Source organism: Bombina bombina, chromosome 6 (assembly GCF_027579735.1).
Source record: "Bombina bombina isolate aBomBom1 chromosome 6, aBomBom1.pri, whole genome shotgun sequence".
Lineage (NCBI taxonomy): Eukaryota > Metazoa > Chordata > Amphibia > Anura > Bombinatoridae > Bombina > Bombina bombina.
The window spans coordinates 990,410,768-990,427,574 of NC_069504.1; the positions used below are offsets into that span (position 1 = coordinate 990,410,768).

The following is a 16,807-nucleotide window of genomic DNA, read 5'->3' on the forward strand; positions in this document are numbered from 1 at the left end:
GGGGAGGTCAGAAGATGCTTAGATACAAGTTAGTCACAGAAGTAAAAAGTTATTAATATAACTGTGTTGGTTTTGCAAAACTGGGGAATGGGTAATAAAGGGATTATCTATCTTTTTAAACAACAAAAATTCTGGTGTTGACTGTCCCTTTAAACCACTTTGCAGTATACGTTTTCTTTTTCCCTGTAATTTTTACTACTTCTACTTGAAACAATGAGATTGTAATATAAATGTTTGTCAGCATCGGTGCTATTATAAACCTTTTAAAACGTATATTAAACACAAAGATTAACATTAGACTAATATGTAGGTTGGGTTTGTATTTTTATATTTTCCAAACTATACCAGTTGATTAAATATTGAAGTTGAAGATTTTAGAGTCCATAAAGCAATCTGTGTGGCTGTATTGTAACCTGGTTTCCTTTCTCCTGTTGAAACTGATATGGACAGTTGAATGGCTGTGCAAAATATAGCAGCGCATTACTTCCAAATCTAACACAAATTGGAAAGCCCACAATTTTCAGAATTAAAAAAACCACACATTTTACAATATGCTGTCACATTTTCCTGAAATTTAACCACAGATAATTGAACACTTTTGAAATTTGTAATATGAAATGTTTAGTATCTTTTACTTGTATCAATCTGTTAACATCATGTATAGTCACTCCCCTGAAGCTAAAGGTGGCAAGGAGTTATGTTCAAAACTGATATGTTTAAAAATTATAAATATAGATTTATAAATATCTCACACATACCTGGCCATCTTCCATTGAGTTAAAATCAACCCACCCAAGCTCAGGTGTACTCATGACTGTGTATATATATATATATATAAAAAAATAACATTATGGTGTGCATGTTATTATGGCAGTGATATTTTGGAATGGGTTGGCTAACTGATACTTAAAGGGCCATTATACCCAAATGTTGAAACACTTAAAAGTGATGCAGCATAGCTGTAAAAAGCTGACTAGAAAATATCACCTGAACATCTCTATGTAAAAAAGGAAGATATTTTACCTCAAGTTTCTCAGTAGCCACATCCCATTGTAAAGGACTTCTAAGCAGCAAATCAGTATGTCTGTCCCGGGATAGCCAAAGTAACGAGCTTTGGTGTACACTCATCTTATTTCCCTATTCAGTTTACTATGAAATCTCACGAGAGTTAAGTGAAACTCATGAGATCACAGTAAGAGAGTTCATGACCTCAGCACTGTTGATGCTGATTGGCTGCTGTTCATTTCTTCATTTTTTTTTTACCTGCAGCTGAGTATAACTTTTTACACAGAACTTACTCTGCTGAGGAGATTGTGAGGTAAAATATCTTCCTTTTTTACATAAAGATGCTCAGGTGATATTTTCCTGTCAGCGTTTTACAGTTATACTGCATCAGTTTCAAGTGATTTAGCATATGAGTATTATGTCCCTTTAAAGCTGACACTAACCGAAGCCCATACAGCAATGATCTATACCATAACAGAATTGTTTTTGTTTAATTTCCGCAATATCATCTTTTTGTCTTCAGAACTCCTGCCCCCCTGTGGGTGACACTTTCGGCAATCCAACTAATCGGCTTTTCTGGGACTCCATTAAAATCAGTGATATTAAGTGGAACTTTGAAAAATTTCTTGTGGGACCTCACGGCCGTCCAGTGAAACGCTGGCATCCCCGCACACCAGTGTCTCAAGTTAGAAGAGATATACTTGCTTACATGAGGTCGCAGCAGGATGCCCAGCAAATTCTCCTGCTGGAAAGTCAGAAGAAATAGACATTTGCTGTAGATGTGTCCATAACCTTTCCATCAACTGTATCTGTGCTTTTGATGTATCTTTAGGTGGTCAGGAGGCAGCCTGGGGTAACCTGGACCTCATCTGTATGAAGGGCAAGTCCAAAAGCACAAATGTGTGGGACCTGTCTGGAAACCAGTAGAATGGCTCAGCAGCTTTTTAGTGCATTCAAGTTGCTGGGTTACTCTGGGATGGGTTATTTGTTATCTCATGTCTACCTCCTTGCTACTCATGGTTTATGTAACTGAACTTGGTCTGTGCCAGTGGTCAATAAAAAAGTGTTTCTAAACAAACTTTGGACAACAAGTTTATGTTCTCAAATCACTTGCAAGAGTTGAAGATACACGTTAACATTTGTGAATAATTTAAAGATGCCCTCCTATAGCTTTTTTTTTATTTTATGGCATGAAATACACACACAATTATAGACTAATATTTATTACAGATGAAAGAACACAAACAATTGTGCAATTAATAGATGCAAAACATTTTTACATTAATAATAGTTACTGTTTATGCATTATCTTCTAACGGTACAGTTTATCCATTAGAACTGTCGTCACATAGATTATATACATATGTTGCAATCAATAAAGCTAATCTCAGCATGAACAATCCCAAACCATGGATCTTAACACTCCTGGTTTCTAAATTTCCTTAATTAATTAAAAACTTAAGTGGCTTTCAACTCCTTTACAAATTAACTTACATCAATACAGACATACATAAAATATTCAAGAACAACTTTTTGAAAGCCTAATCTAAAAATGACTAAAACAAACTAGCTAAAATGCAATTTTGCATAATTAACCCTTAAACAGAATATAACCTTTTTTTAAAATACAATATTCACTTTTGTTTTCTGTTTTTCCTGTCAGCAGCTAAAGGCCTAGGAAGCTCTGTTGCTGACTATTTTATCTTTAGAAAATTCCAGAGATCAGTAATTTGGTCTTTGGTCTCTGCAGTATGACAGGAAACTAATTTCCTTTGTCACTCACATTTGTTGATGCTGAAACCGACATATTTCTCACTGTAAACATCTGTTGATTATGAACCTTTGCTTGGCCTGGTTCAAAGGGGGAAGTTAAAATTCTTGTGTCAAGATTAGTTTGTGATTAGGTCAGCTAATTAAATGAAGCCCTTTGCTGTCAAGTCAGATTAGTCTATTTTAAGGGACAGTAAATAATTTTGACAACTGTATAAAGTGCTTCAGGTTAGGGTGCCTGATATAAAGCAGAAGCTACACATTTCATAGCCAATGCATTGCTATATTATTGGTCAAACTATACCAAGAGAATGGGAAAAAAAACTGGTAATATAATTAAAATGGGAAGTTGTTTTAAACCTATCTGAATCATTAAAGTTTAACTTCACCGTCCCTTTTAAACAAAACACTTAGCTATGCAGGGCCTATCTTTGATTTTGCTAATGTAGCTTATTACTAACGTTTTTGTTACAGCATGGCATTAGTTATGCGGTGTGACTAGACAAACTGGAGCCAGCAAATGTGCTATTATTAATGTTCCTTTGTAACTTAAACAAAAATGTATTCCTCTATTTTATGATAAACCTGACATTTTTGTCAAATTTTAAAGGACCATTATTGTAAAATATTTGCATGTGAGATTTTTTTTTTTTAAATATTGACCCTAGACTCTGTGTCCCAAGCAGTATTTCTGCAAAGGGGTTGAACAACAAATATAAATACCGCTTGGAACTTGTAGAGCACTACCGGTCCTGAGCAGAAAATGCTGCTGATCTAATCAGCAACTCTAGTTGCATGACTCAGATGTGGAACTAGCAAAGCTAATTGGATCAGCTGCGTTTAGTGACTCCCAACTGTGTATTTAACAACTTTGCAGGGGTTAAACACACAGTCTAGGGTCAATTAGTCGGAAAATTAAACACACTGATTAGAGCATGTCATTTTTTGTGTGTGACTATGTCCCTTTTTAAAATGGTACAAAAAGTATGGTCAAATTAAAGTAAATGTTATGGTGACATAACTCATGAGATCAAAGCTTGAATGGTTTCAAATATCAACAGCATCCGCTAATGGACCTATATAATATACCCTTGCCCATCATTTTCATTTTAATGCAGAATTGTCTTTGTTCACTACAACCATCATTCACACATACCCATGTCAACATAATGTACAGACTAATTGTTGCTTTATTTATGTGACTCTTTTCTTGTAGCACTAATTCCCTCTCTCTCTCATTTATATATTTCATTGTGTACTTTTCCTCATTGTTGCTCATCCTCACGTTGAACTTAAGAGCATTTCTGCATTATGAAAGTGTGTGAATCTCTCATGTCCTTACTCAATCAACTGCACATTCATGGACATATCCTCTCACACTAAATGGTAGTGCCACTGGTCTGGCAAGATTGAAGAAGTCTCAGGAGTACTGTAAGGGCCTTTTGAAGAATTTTAGAAAGGCAAATTTTTGCATTAGACTACATTACAAGATACTGCTAAACAAATGATGGATTGCAGTCACCTTTACAACCTTCCTTACACTGATCTTTATTCTCACTTCCCTTGCCCACACTTACATGTACACTTGTCATACAATCAATCGCATTATGCTCATGCAGAACTTAGTGAATAAGATTCAGTGGTTGAAGAATTTAGATAGTCCTTCCCCCCCCCCCAGGATTCCCATATTATTTAGTATGTTAGATCTTTTGAATTAAGTAAATAATGACACTAAATAATATATATATAAAATACCTATACTTTTTTTCTTATATTCATTAACCAGAAACAAATACGAATATAAATTATACATTGTTTATAAATGGAGAAAATAAACCAAAAACTGAAATTAAACCTCAGTGCGCAAAAAAAATATATAGGATATTAAGATGATTATATAAATATGTTAAATATCTTAATTTTTTTTCTGTTACCAACCAAATTTTGTAATTTTCTCATAAAACCTCCTATCCAAACTCATACTCTCCTTTGAAGCAAAGAATAAACTGGAGTAGGATTTCTCTAATCTCCATCTTTCATAAAGTACTACAGGAATTCTCTGCACTGCTATTGTCAGGTTAGAGCTGCCTCTTGTTCTGCTCACGTCATGGAGCCACCAACAAAGTATTTTCTGCCTCATACTGAGAATGAAGGTTAGATCTGTTGCTCACACACATACAGGAAAAAAATGTAAGTGCACGTTGGAGACCGCTGTTGCCTTCATAGAACTCCATCAAGTTGGCCTCTGAGTGGCTGGTGTTCCACTGCTAGGGACATCTAAAACAAACACAGTATGGTTATAGTGAATGGGTGAGAATGGAGAGGCTGCATGAACCCCACTAATGTAATATTTACTCTATGCTTATAAATACCTCCGATATGGAATTTTGAGATACCAGAGTTGCTATAAAATCTGTATCATTATACTGCTAGTTATAGGGAGGTGCTTTTTTATTATAATCAAACACAAACATTCTGTGACAGCTTGCTGCAGTGGAGAGTACTTGTAGCATTAAAGGGACAGTGTACTCAAAATTAAACTTTCATGATTCAAATAGGGCATACAATTTTAAACAACGTTCCAATTTACTTTTCTCATACAATTTGTGTTTTCTTGGTATTCTTTGTTGAAAGCTAAACCTATGTTGGCTCATATGCTAATTTCTAAGCCCTTGAAGACCACATTTTAGCTCAGTGCTAGTTTGTGTGTGCCATATAGATAACATTGTGCCAACTCCTGTGGAGATATTTATGAGTCAGCACTGATTGTCTAAAATGCATGTCTATCAAAACAACTGAAATAAGTGGGCAGTCTGCAGAGGCTTAGCTGCAAGGTAATCACAGAGGTAAAAAGTATATGGAATTGAGTAATAAAGGGATTATCAATCTTTTTAAACAATAACAAATTTGGAGTAGACTGTCCCTTTAAATGTATGTATGGACCATTATTTGCAGGAATTAACCTAATAAAAAGGCAGATAAAGGAATTTCACCTTAGACCCACCAGAAACAGGAAGTAGAAATGACATTTAATAGCTGATAGATAGCAGCTATCTAGTGCTAGAGTCCCAAGCACCAGTCCTGCATTATCACTTATACAGATGGGAGGATCTTCCAACTACTGCACCTGATTTATATGCTATGATAAAGGTTTTACATTTTTATAATTTTCCTGACATATACAGTATTATAGTGTGTGCTCACCTGGTTCCTGTTTTTTGTGTCTCAGCATATCCGCTGTTCCTTTAGCGCCCCTAGGGAGGTTGCTTGGATTTCTCCACTGATATGCTGGCTGCAAGTAAAGACAAACAGTGAGGCCAGAGATATTTACAACTATAAGTTAGAAAAGGAAGAAATAAATAAAGGAAGTTCAAACTCACTGGGGAAATTCTGGATAAATCTTGAACCTGACTGTGCTCAGGAGGAACAGCAGGAGGTGGATAACAGATCTGCCAGTCATCAAATCCAGGATAGATCTGTGCTGGAGGACTGAAGGGATATTTGTACGGAGGACACATAGGCCCTCCCAAATAATGATCTAAGAAGTATCTTTCTCCTAAAGCCTGCAAAACAAGGACATGACAGGTAAAGCCTGCAAAACAAGGACATGGCAGGTAAAGCCTGCAAATCAAGGACATGACAGGTATAGCCTGCAAATCAAGGACATGACAGGTAAAGCCTGCAAATCAAGGACATGACAAGTAAAGCCTGCAAATCAAGGACATGGCAGGTAAAGCCTGCAAATCAAGGACATGACAGGTAAAGCCTGCAAATCAAGGACATGGCAGGTAGGTTAAAGGGCCACTCAAGTCAAAATAAAACTTTCATGATTCAGACAGAGCAGGCAATTTTAAACACGTTTCCAATTTACTTCCATTAACAAAATGTGCACTTATATATTTACACTTTTTGAGTCACCAGCTCCTTATAAGCATGTGCAAGAATTCCCAGAATATACGTATATGCATTTGTGATTGGCTGATGGCTGTCAGAGGAGTCCAAATAAAAATAACTTTGAAATTTGTCAGAAAAATATCTACTACTCATTTTAAGTTCAGAATAAGTGCTATTGTATTGTCACCATGCATTTGTTGATTATGCAAATTTGCTGTATTGACTGATCTTTAAGTCTATAAGTGCAGTTTTATAGAGTCACTATCAATTTGCCCTCTCACTAAACAATAAATCTCCCACAATTCACAGAATATATGCATTTGTGATTGGCTGATGTCAATCACACGATGCAGTGGGAGTGGAAATAGACTTAAAGGGACACTGTACCCAAAATTGTTCTTTCGTGATTCAGATTGAGCATGGAATTTTAAGCAACTTTCTAATTTACTCCTATTATCAAATTTTCTTTATTCTCTTGGTATCTTTATTTAAAATGCAAGAATGTAAGTTTAGATGCCGGCCCATTTTTGGTGAACAACCTGGGTTGTCCTTGCTGATTGGTGGATAAATTCATCCACCAATAAAAAATTGCTGTCCAGAGTACTGAACCCAAAAAAAGCATAGATGCCTTCTTTTTTAAATAAAGATAGCAAGAGAACAAAGAAAAATTGATAATAGGAGTAAATTAGAAAGTTGCTTAAAATTGCATGCTCTTTCTGAATTCCAAAACAAAATTTTTGAGTTCAGTGTCCCTTTAAGTTTGAAATTTGTGAGAAAAAAATCTACTATTCATTTAAAGTTCAGACCAAGTGCTAGTGTATTGTCTTTCTATTATGTAAATCTACTGTATTTACTGGTCCTTTAAATGCAGTTACATTCACAAAAGCAACTGAGCAGTTCGCAGGAAACAATCATTAAAGGGACACTGAACCCCAAAAAATTATTTTGCGATTCAGATAGAGCATGCAATTTTAAGCAACTTTCTAATTTACTCCTATTATCAATTTTCTTTATTCTCTTGCTATCTTTCTTTGAAAATGAAGGCATCTAAGCTTTTTTTTTTGTTCAGAACTGTGGATAGCACTTTTTTATTGGTGGATGAATTTATCCACCAATCAGCAAGAACAACCCTGGTTGTTCACCAAAAATGGGCCGGCATCTTGCATTTCAAATAAAGATACCAAGAGAATAAAGAAAATTTGCTAATAGGAGTAAATTAGAAAGTTGCTTAAAATTGCATGCTCTATCTGATTCATGAATGAAAAAATTGGGTTCAGTATCCCTTTAACTTTACTGGGAAAGCCTGTTTTTTTTTTTTGTTTGTTTGTTTTTTTTTGGGGGGGGGGGGGGGGTTGTGAAGATTGAATTGACCAGTCTCTATAAATGTTTTATATTTTGTTGTAATAAATTGATATTTTTTAATCCAAATTTTTTTTAGCGTTTCATATGTAAACAGTGAATTCTTGCACATGCTCAGTATGAGCTGGTGACTCAAAAAGTTTAAATATAAAAAGACTGTACATTTTGTTAGTGGAAGTAAATTTGAAAGTTGTTTAAAATGGCATGCTCTATCTGAATCATGAATGTTTAATGTTGAGTTGAGTGTCCCTTTAAGTGAAGTCCTTAGTGTGGTCTTATACATGACTTGTGAGTCATACACACTGTATCCTGGAATTTAGGTGATATATTGTTAAACGTAATATATTGCTCTCTGCCCTATCACAGCGATGAACCCGTGTCCTAATAAAACAAGAGTCCAACATGTCATCATGGCCTAGAAATGTTTTTTTTGTTTGTTTTTTGGGCCTGTAGAAATGTACTCAGTTCAGGAATGAACTACTGGGCTATAAGCACATAGCATTCATTTGACTTTTTTTTTTTCCTTCTTAAATAAAGTCAGGAGTCATGTCATGTGTACTATGCAGAGACAGAGTATGAAAAGATTCTGGATTTCACCAAAAATTATACTGAAAATGTAAACACCACCTCTAAAAACTATAACAAATCTTAACAACAATCATGTACCCAGTACCTGTTGTCTCAGCGCTTCACGTGAAATTTCCTTCTCTCTAAGCAAGTCATCCTTGCAGGTGCGCAACTAAATAAAAATGTATAAAAATATTTTAATAGATGCATAATACTCGTTGAGTATTTCTAGGTTTTGTAACAGTTCTAGAGTACAGCTTTAGAAGTGCAAACAGATAAAATATTTTAAATACAAATATTTAATAATATTCTTTGTGACAGTGATGATTATATTTTTAGATGTTTTATTCTCACATAAACCTTAAAGAACATGGTGTACTGCTCAACAGAAGTAACCAGTGGCTGCGAAACATAATGAACTAACTCTGCACTAAAAAAAGTAACAATGTTAAGACCCACCCAGGAACAATAGACAGAGGTAAATTTACCATTCACAAGTAGTGAACATTTACGCCCGCAATCGCCACTTGGGATGTTTCATCGCAAGGTAAAATTTAAAACTGCACAAGAGCATTCTTGTGCATGCAACCCCCTGCTCCGGCTCAAGCAATAGCGCTAGAGCAGGGCATGACAATTACCTCAAACAAGCGAGTGTCAGAGTGACTGACCTTGCCCCTTCTGAGGTGGTGGAGAAAAATATTCTTAAATATGTGGAGCAGGCTCGATTATGTAAACCTGCTCCACATTGCAGCTTAATGAATTTACTTGAGTGTAGCTGCCGCAAAGGACACATCTGATGAGCCAATCAGAAGCAGCAGTCAAACAAAGCCACCAATCGCGGATTATTAACTTCTTGGGAGCTACCGTGCTTGCTGCTTAACCCTTTTATAAAGGTTAAACACACTGAAAGCTATAGTCACTTATTCAAAAATTGCATGCTAAAACTAATTACAGCACTTGTGCACTAGACTGGTCCTTTAACTACAGTTTGCAAATAACTTGTAAATACTAAGCTTAAACTTTAGTTGTTTAATTATAAAACTAGTCTTGTTTAGAGGCATTCATTATGACACTTGCTTATTTCTAATTGATGTCAGATCAGATTATGGGACAGAGTTCCTGTGTTTGTGTATAGATGACAATCTGCCACTATACCTGGGTGTTGACCTGCCCCAGCTGAGTCTGAAGCTCCTCCATCTGCTTCTTCAGCTCTTCTTTTTCCTCATTCATTCGTTCCCTATCTCTGCGTTCCTTCTGAAAGTCTTCTTCGAAGATTTTTACCTTAGAAAAAAAAAGGGAATAATAAATTGTATCAGAGACTGAAGCATATTCCCTCTGGTAAAGGGACACAATTTTTTTCTTTCATGATTCAGACAGAGAATACAATTCTAATCAACTTTCCAGTTTACTTCTTTTATCAAATTTGCTTCTTTCTTTTAGTATCCTTTGTTGAAGGAGCAGCAATATTTATGACAGCTAGCAGAACACATCTGGTGAGCCAATGACGTGAGGCATATATGTGCAGCCACCAATCAGGAGCTATATCCCAATAGTGCATTGCTGCTACTGGGCCTACCTAGGTATGTTTTTCAACACAGGATATCAAGAGAACAAAGAAAATTATATCATAGATGTAAATTGGAAAGTTGTTTAAAATTGCATGCTCTATCTGATTCATTATACAAACATTTTGGGTTTCATGCCCCTTTAAATACTAATCAACCCTACAGGAAAGAATGTCAGGACCCCTGTTATATAGTTACAGTAATAACACTGAGGTACTTGCAGTTTAAAAGAGCCATGAGACTAAAAAACAATTCTTTGTGACATCTAAAATAAAATTTTTCAAAATGACACACACAGGATTATGCACTTCCTAATAGTTTCACTTTAAACAGTTTTATTTAATTCCTTTTAGTGCAAAATAAAATATTTTTAACATGTTAAAATGCTGTTCTTTCATGTAAACAATTAAAAAAAAACTTAATCCATTTCATACATTAAAGGGCTCCATGTACTAAGCAGTGAAAGTCCTTGCTGGGCAGGTTTGCATATGCGAGCTCGCTACCCACATTGTAAGACGCAGCGGCCATCAGACCACTGCCTCTTACACTCTACATCACCTATGAGATTGCGAGAAAAAAATCCCAGAGAGCTCACTCGCTCTCTGTGATTGACAGTCCCTTCTCACGTGAGTGGTAGAGTGAGAGAAGTGGTGGTCCTTATATGCTCACTTGGGCATGTAATGATACATACGGGCAGCAGATCCTGTTCGTCCACTGCCCATATGTAGCATTGTTTGAGTTAAGAAGCTTGTTTGCTTGTCTTTTAGTACATGGGGGCCAAAGCTGCTGTTCCTATATCCGATCAGCAGATGCAGTCGTCCAGCTGGGTCAGCAGCCGTTTTATGTGGCTCTCGAGCAGTAATTTATCTATGTGTTTAATCCATATGTGGTGGCTGAGCATATAGACTACCATCGCTAGTCTTTTAGATAATGTAAATCTTTTCACTACAACTTATTCTGCAAAAGTGCTTTAACAAAATGTAAAGAGAAGTAGACGTGTGTCATAGAAATCAAATTTTTTAAAGGAGCTGGTGAATAGACTAATGAACATGGCTCTAATCCTTGTCTCAGCCTGTCACATTACAATTATATGATAATAAATTACAATATTAAAAGGTCTAACCAGTGCTTTGTTATGCGTTGGCAGAGGTGGGGGTACTCAGTACCAGTGAGTAGCCCCACAAAAAAAGTCCTGGGTCTAACATTTTTTTATTACTATTACTAAATAGACCTATTAACCCCTAAACTGCCAGCCCCCCACATCGCAACAACCTAAATTAACCCCTTAATGACAACAACACTTTTCCATTTTCTGTCTGTTTGGGAGCAGGGCTATTTTTACATTTCTGCGGTGTTTGTGTTTAGCTGTAATTTTCCTCTTACTCATTTACTGTACCCACACATATTATATACCGTTTTTCTTGCCATTAAATGGACTTTCTAAAGATACCATTATTTTCATCATATCTTATAATTTACTATAAAAACATTATAAAATATGAGGAAAAAATGGACAAAAACACACTTTTTTTTTTAACTTTTAGCCCCAAAATATGTTACACATCTATAACCACCAAAAAACACCCATGCTAAATAGTTTCTAAATTTTGTCCTGAGTTTAGAAATACCCAATGTTTACATGTTCTTTGCAAGTTATAGGGCAATACGTGCAAGTAGCACTTTGCTATTTCCAAACCATTTTTTTTCAAAATTAGCGATAGTTACATTGGAACGTGATATCTGTCAGGAATCCCTAAATAACCCTTCACATGTAAATATTGTTTTTAGTAGACAACCCAAAGTATTGATCTAGGCCCATTTTGGTAAATTTTACGCCACCATTTCACCGCCAAATACGATCAAATACAAAAAATTGTTGACTTTTTTTTTACAAACTTTAGGTTTCTCACTGAAATTATTTACAAACAGCTTGTGCAATTATGGTTGTAAATGCTTCTCTGGGATCCCCTTTGTTCAGAAATAGCAGACATATATGGCTTTGGCATTGCTTTTTGGTAATTAGAAGGCAGCTAAATGACGCAGCGCACCATACGTGTATTATGCCCAGCAGCGAAGAGGTTAATTAGGTAGCTTGTAGGGTTAATTTTAGCTTTAGTATAGAGATCAGCCTCCCACCTGACACATCCCACCCCCTGATCCCTCCCTGACTCCCCTCAAACAGCTCTCTTCCCTCCCCCACCTCACAATTGTCACTGCCATCTTAATTTATTATTATTATTATTTATTATCGGTTATTTGTAGAGCGCCAACAGATTCCGCATATAAAGTCTACCAGCATAAAAATAAAGTTTTTATTTAATATATTTTATATGAAGTGTAGGATCCCCCATTACCCCCAACCTCCCTGATCCCCCCAAACAGCTCTCTAAGCCGTAACCCCCTAACCTATTGGCCGCCATCATAGGTACTGGCAGCTGTCTGCCAGTACCCAGTTTACTAACAAATTTGCCCTTTTTCTGTAGTGTAGCTTCCCCCTCTCAATACCCTCCCCCCTCCTCCTTCCGGATCACTTACCAAAAAATGTTTCCCTCTCCCTCCTTCGGCTGAACATTGATGACCGTGCGCGCGTGCTCCCGAGCCCTGCCTCCTTGCGCGCTCACGGACACTTGCTAACAGGATGGGCCGCCCACCCGCCTCCCTGCTATGGCTCTCATCCACCTACGATCGGCACTATCGCCGGCCGATGCAGAGAGGGCCACAGAGTGGTATTGGTGGGTAATAGCGAGGCAGCATTGCAATACCTTGAAAGTGATCACGACCGCTTACACAGCTTGAAACCCCTGAGGATGTACAGGGTACATCCTTGGTCGTTAAGGGGTTAAAGGAACTGTCAAGACCAAAAAAACTTTAATGATTCAAATAGGTAATATTAAACAACTTTCCAATTTACTTTTATCACCAATTTTGCTTTGTCATCTTAGTATTCTTGGTTGAAAGCTAAACCTAGGAGGTTCGTATGCTAATTTCTAAGACCTTTAAGGACGCCTCTGCATTTGACAGTTTTTCACCACTAGAGGGCGTTAGTTCATATGTTTTATATATATAACATTGAGCTCATGTAAGTGAATTTACCGAGGAGTGTGCACTGATAGGCTAAAATGCAAGTCTGTCAAAAGAAGTGAAATAAGGGGGCAGTCTGCAGAGGCTTAGATACAAGGTAATCACAGAGGTAAAACGTGTATTATTATAACTGTGTTGGTTATGCAAAACTAAGGAATGTGTAATTAAGGGATTATCTATCTTTTAAAACAACAAAAATTCTGGTGTTGACTGTCCCTTTAATTCTATTTTCCCTCCCCCTGTATCATGTGACAGCCATCAACCAATCACAAAACATACATGTGTGTGTATATATATATATATATATATATATATATATATATATATTGCGGGTAATGTAAGAAATTAGGAAATCCTTGCATTACCCAGGTAAACCTGAAATTACCCAAGCAGCTGTGGGTAAAGCCCGATGTAACATGATTAATCTTCTCACTGCATCAAACATATATATGATGCACTGTAATTCACACATCTTCACTATCTTTTTTGCCGTGGCCTGGGGGGTTCAAGGGTGGGCAAAGCCCCCTTTGTAAACCCCATTCCCCAAGGTTCACTTGGGGTGGATGCCAGAGGAACGGCAGGGTGCCCTTCTTTGAACCCCCTAGGCAGAGGCAAAAATAAATAAATAGTGCAGATAGGGGAATTACATTACATCGGGTTTTACCCACAGCCGCTTGGGTAATGTCAGGTTTACTTCTGACTTTACCTGTAACACACACACACATATGTGTGTGTGTGTGTGTGTGTGTGTGTGTGTGAGTGAGTGAGTGAGTGAGTGAGTGAGTGAGTGAGTGAGAGAGAGAGAGAGAGAGAGAGAGAGAGAGAGAGAGAGAGAACACACAGAGAAAGTCCAGCACTCACTTACAAAACAAATTAATACAACACACAGAGAAAACCCTGCACTCACTAGCAAGCTCTCAGGTAAGATTAAAAGCAAAAATGGAAGGGTTAGTTACCGCATTTGGCCAAATGGGACAAGCCCAGGTACCATGTCAAGGCCCCTTCCGAAAACATGGGACCACACAATGCAAGCTTTCAATCCAACAAACTGGGAACAAGTGAAGGGTGCACAGGTTGTTTTAGGGTCCCAGGTTTTTGGAAGGGACCTTGATGTGGTACCTGGGGTTCTCCCATTTGGCCAAATGCGGTAACTAACCTTTCCATTTTTGCTTTTAATCTTAGCTGAGAGCTTGCTAGTGAGTACAGGGTTTTCTCTGTGTGTTGTATTAATTTCTTTTGTAATTTTCCCTATGGTTCTTGCACCCAGACCTGTCTGGGGTTACCTGCCTGTGACTCTGGAGACAGTACAGCTTCCTGTGAGTGCTAGTGAGCACCCAGGGCTGAGCATGTTGCATGGTCAAGGGATGTGTACCCGGACCGGTCTGAGAGTGCAGTCCCCTTCCGTGTTTTGTGTGTATATATATATATATATATATATATATATATATATATATATATACACACACATATAAATATATATATATATATATATATATATATATATACACATACACAAGCACATATACATACACACACATACATAAATGCACACACTGTGAACACACACACAGTAGGAACTGGTGCCTCAGAAAGTGTGCATATAAAGAGTATGCACGTTTTGATAAAAAGAAGTAAATATAAAAGTTTTTTTTTTTTTATTGTATTGCTCTATGAAATTTAAAATTTTAACTTTTGTGCCCCTATAATTGGTGGACAGAACAAATACTAGACAGGCACATTCAGTTTTGGATGAATGCAAAAAAAATAAAAAATAAATACTAATTTTGTTGTATTCTTTGCATTTATTTCAAAATTAAAAACAAGCAGCCCCTTTTAATGAATAAAGTGATGAAACTGAATGCAGCAAAAAAATGTGTTATTTCTTGCATGTGTTTAAAACCATTACCCATCTGGAAAGACTTTTCTACAGGCATGAAAGGGTTTACACTATCCAAGGGCTATATCCAACAATGTCCTTGTCATTTGATTTATTCCTGAGTCAGCCAATAAGTATGTAAGCTTTACTTTTGTTTTTGGCAACCCTGCAGCAGTAGCACTAGCTACTACTTTTACTTTAATTAAGTTTAAGCTTAAGCTGCTGTCCATCTGTTTATCTGCTGCGTTGAAGACATGATGAACAATTTGTCCGAAACAAGTTTTTGTCTGTGCAGAAGTCTAACAAATAGTAAATATTGTCAGGGTACCTGTGAAATAACATTGAATAAACTACAAAATGTATCACTGAATCTAATATTTCATTTTGGCTAATATCTGATATAAATTGGATTGGTCTCACTACAACCCCTACCCCCCTCCTTGTTGCTTAAGACAAGCTAGGTACGAAAGGAAAACATTTGGTTCAATTAGTGAAGATAGAAAATAAAAATTTAGCCTTTGAAGCTCATAGCTCCACATGAAGGATAAACATTGGGACTGATCTCTTTGAAGCCTAAGTATATGCAAGAGTTGATTACTCCTGCCGAGTTGAATCCACAAATTCCAGACGTAACGTCTATGTGAAGATTAACTGGCAGAAACACATGTTTGAATTGTAACTTTGAAATTAATTTTAAAGTACACCTTATGTTTAAATTTCAATAAGGTATACCTCAGTCTTGTATAAAAATGTATATCTCCATGGATCTGAAAAATGCATTTCAGGTTTGTAGTAAATTAAATTAACAACTATATAACCTTATTTTAAAGATGTATGAAACAAATAACATTTTCTTGATTTTTCCAGGAGTATAGTGATACACTCAGCAAGAGATATACAAAAGATGTGGGCTATATTTATATTGAAAATGAATGAGACTCCAATAAGCATATTTTAACATAGAATTGATAATATACTCGTGTTTTATCTCAATTATATTAAATGGAATATATATGCTGACCAGATAAGTTTATTAATACAAGAAATTATAGTATATTAAATAAACATTTTAAGGTGAGATATTTAAACTCCACCAATAATTGATAGTGAGACTGCATTTCTGGTTATCTGCTGCCACCAATAGTTCAGAAATGGTATGACAGCCAAATGAATTGACCATTATAACACATGCAAATCCAAATAACCAATCAATGCTCAGCTCTGTTAGGGCCTATCAGAGACAGCACCGTGGGGCGTATCCAAACATTCACCAATGATTACAAAAAAGGGAGGGGCCTATCACTTGAAAAGCTCATGCATAGGAGAAAGAGGTCTTTGTTTGCTAAAATTTTGACTGATAACTTTGCTGCCATTTTGGGACACAGTCACTATAAGTGAAATTGGGCTACCTTTTCTTATCCATATTGCAAAATATCTCTCTTACTTTATGAGGTGAAATTGGATTTATCAGAGAAAGCTGAGACACTCAATTGGTTCATGTTGTGACATATGACTGATCTATATTTTTAATATTTTAAACAAAAGGTATTCTAAGGCTATAGTTAAGTTGCAGCTAGTAATTTAAAGAGCATATTTTATGTTTTAAGTTATATCCATAGCCCTGTGTAAATTTGAACCAGTCATATTCAGCGCTAAATAATTTATTTGCTAGATAGGGTTTTGCACTCCA

The 16,807-nt window shown here is 36.4% G+C and overlaps 2 protein-coding genes across 6 annotated transcripts in view; one reads left to right on the top strand and one right to left on the bottom strand.

The window, feature by feature from the left end:
* The window catches only part of GPX3 (glutathione peroxidase 3), a 142,684-nt gene extending 140,601 nt beyond the window's left edge, over positions 1-2,083 (top strand). Inside the window, exon 5 of the mRNA XM_053718677.1 lies at positions 1,529-2,083. Coding sequence (XP_053574652.1) covers positions 1,529-1,771 — 243 coding nt within the window. The 3' untranslated portion in view covers positions 1,772-2,083. The remainder of the gene's footprint in view (positions 1-1,528) is intronic.
* Positions 2,084-2,212: 129 nt separating this feature from the next.
* TNIP1 (TNFAIP3 interacting protein 1) overlaps positions 2,213-16,807 on the bottom strand; it is a 229,059-nt gene continuing 214,464 nt past the window's right edge. For 4 of the 5 annotated variants that reach the window (XM_053718676.1, XM_053718673.1, XM_053718675.1 and 1 more), the window contains 5 exons: positions 9,751-9,876; positions 8,702-8,767; positions 6,156-6,338; positions 5,980-6,067; positions 2,213-5,052 (listed from right to left, as the gene is read on the bottom strand). In XM_053718676.1, the coding sequence (XP_053574651.1) occupies positions 5,009-5,052; positions 5,980-6,067; positions 6,156-6,338; positions 8,702-8,767; positions 9,751-9,876 (507 nt within the window). In that variant the 3' untranslated portion in view covers positions 2,213-5,008. The remainder of the gene's footprint in view (positions 5,053-5,979; positions 6,068-6,155; positions 6,339-8,701; positions 8,768-9,750; positions 9,877-16,807) is intronic. The other variant, XR_008402915.1, reaches the window with a different exon arrangement.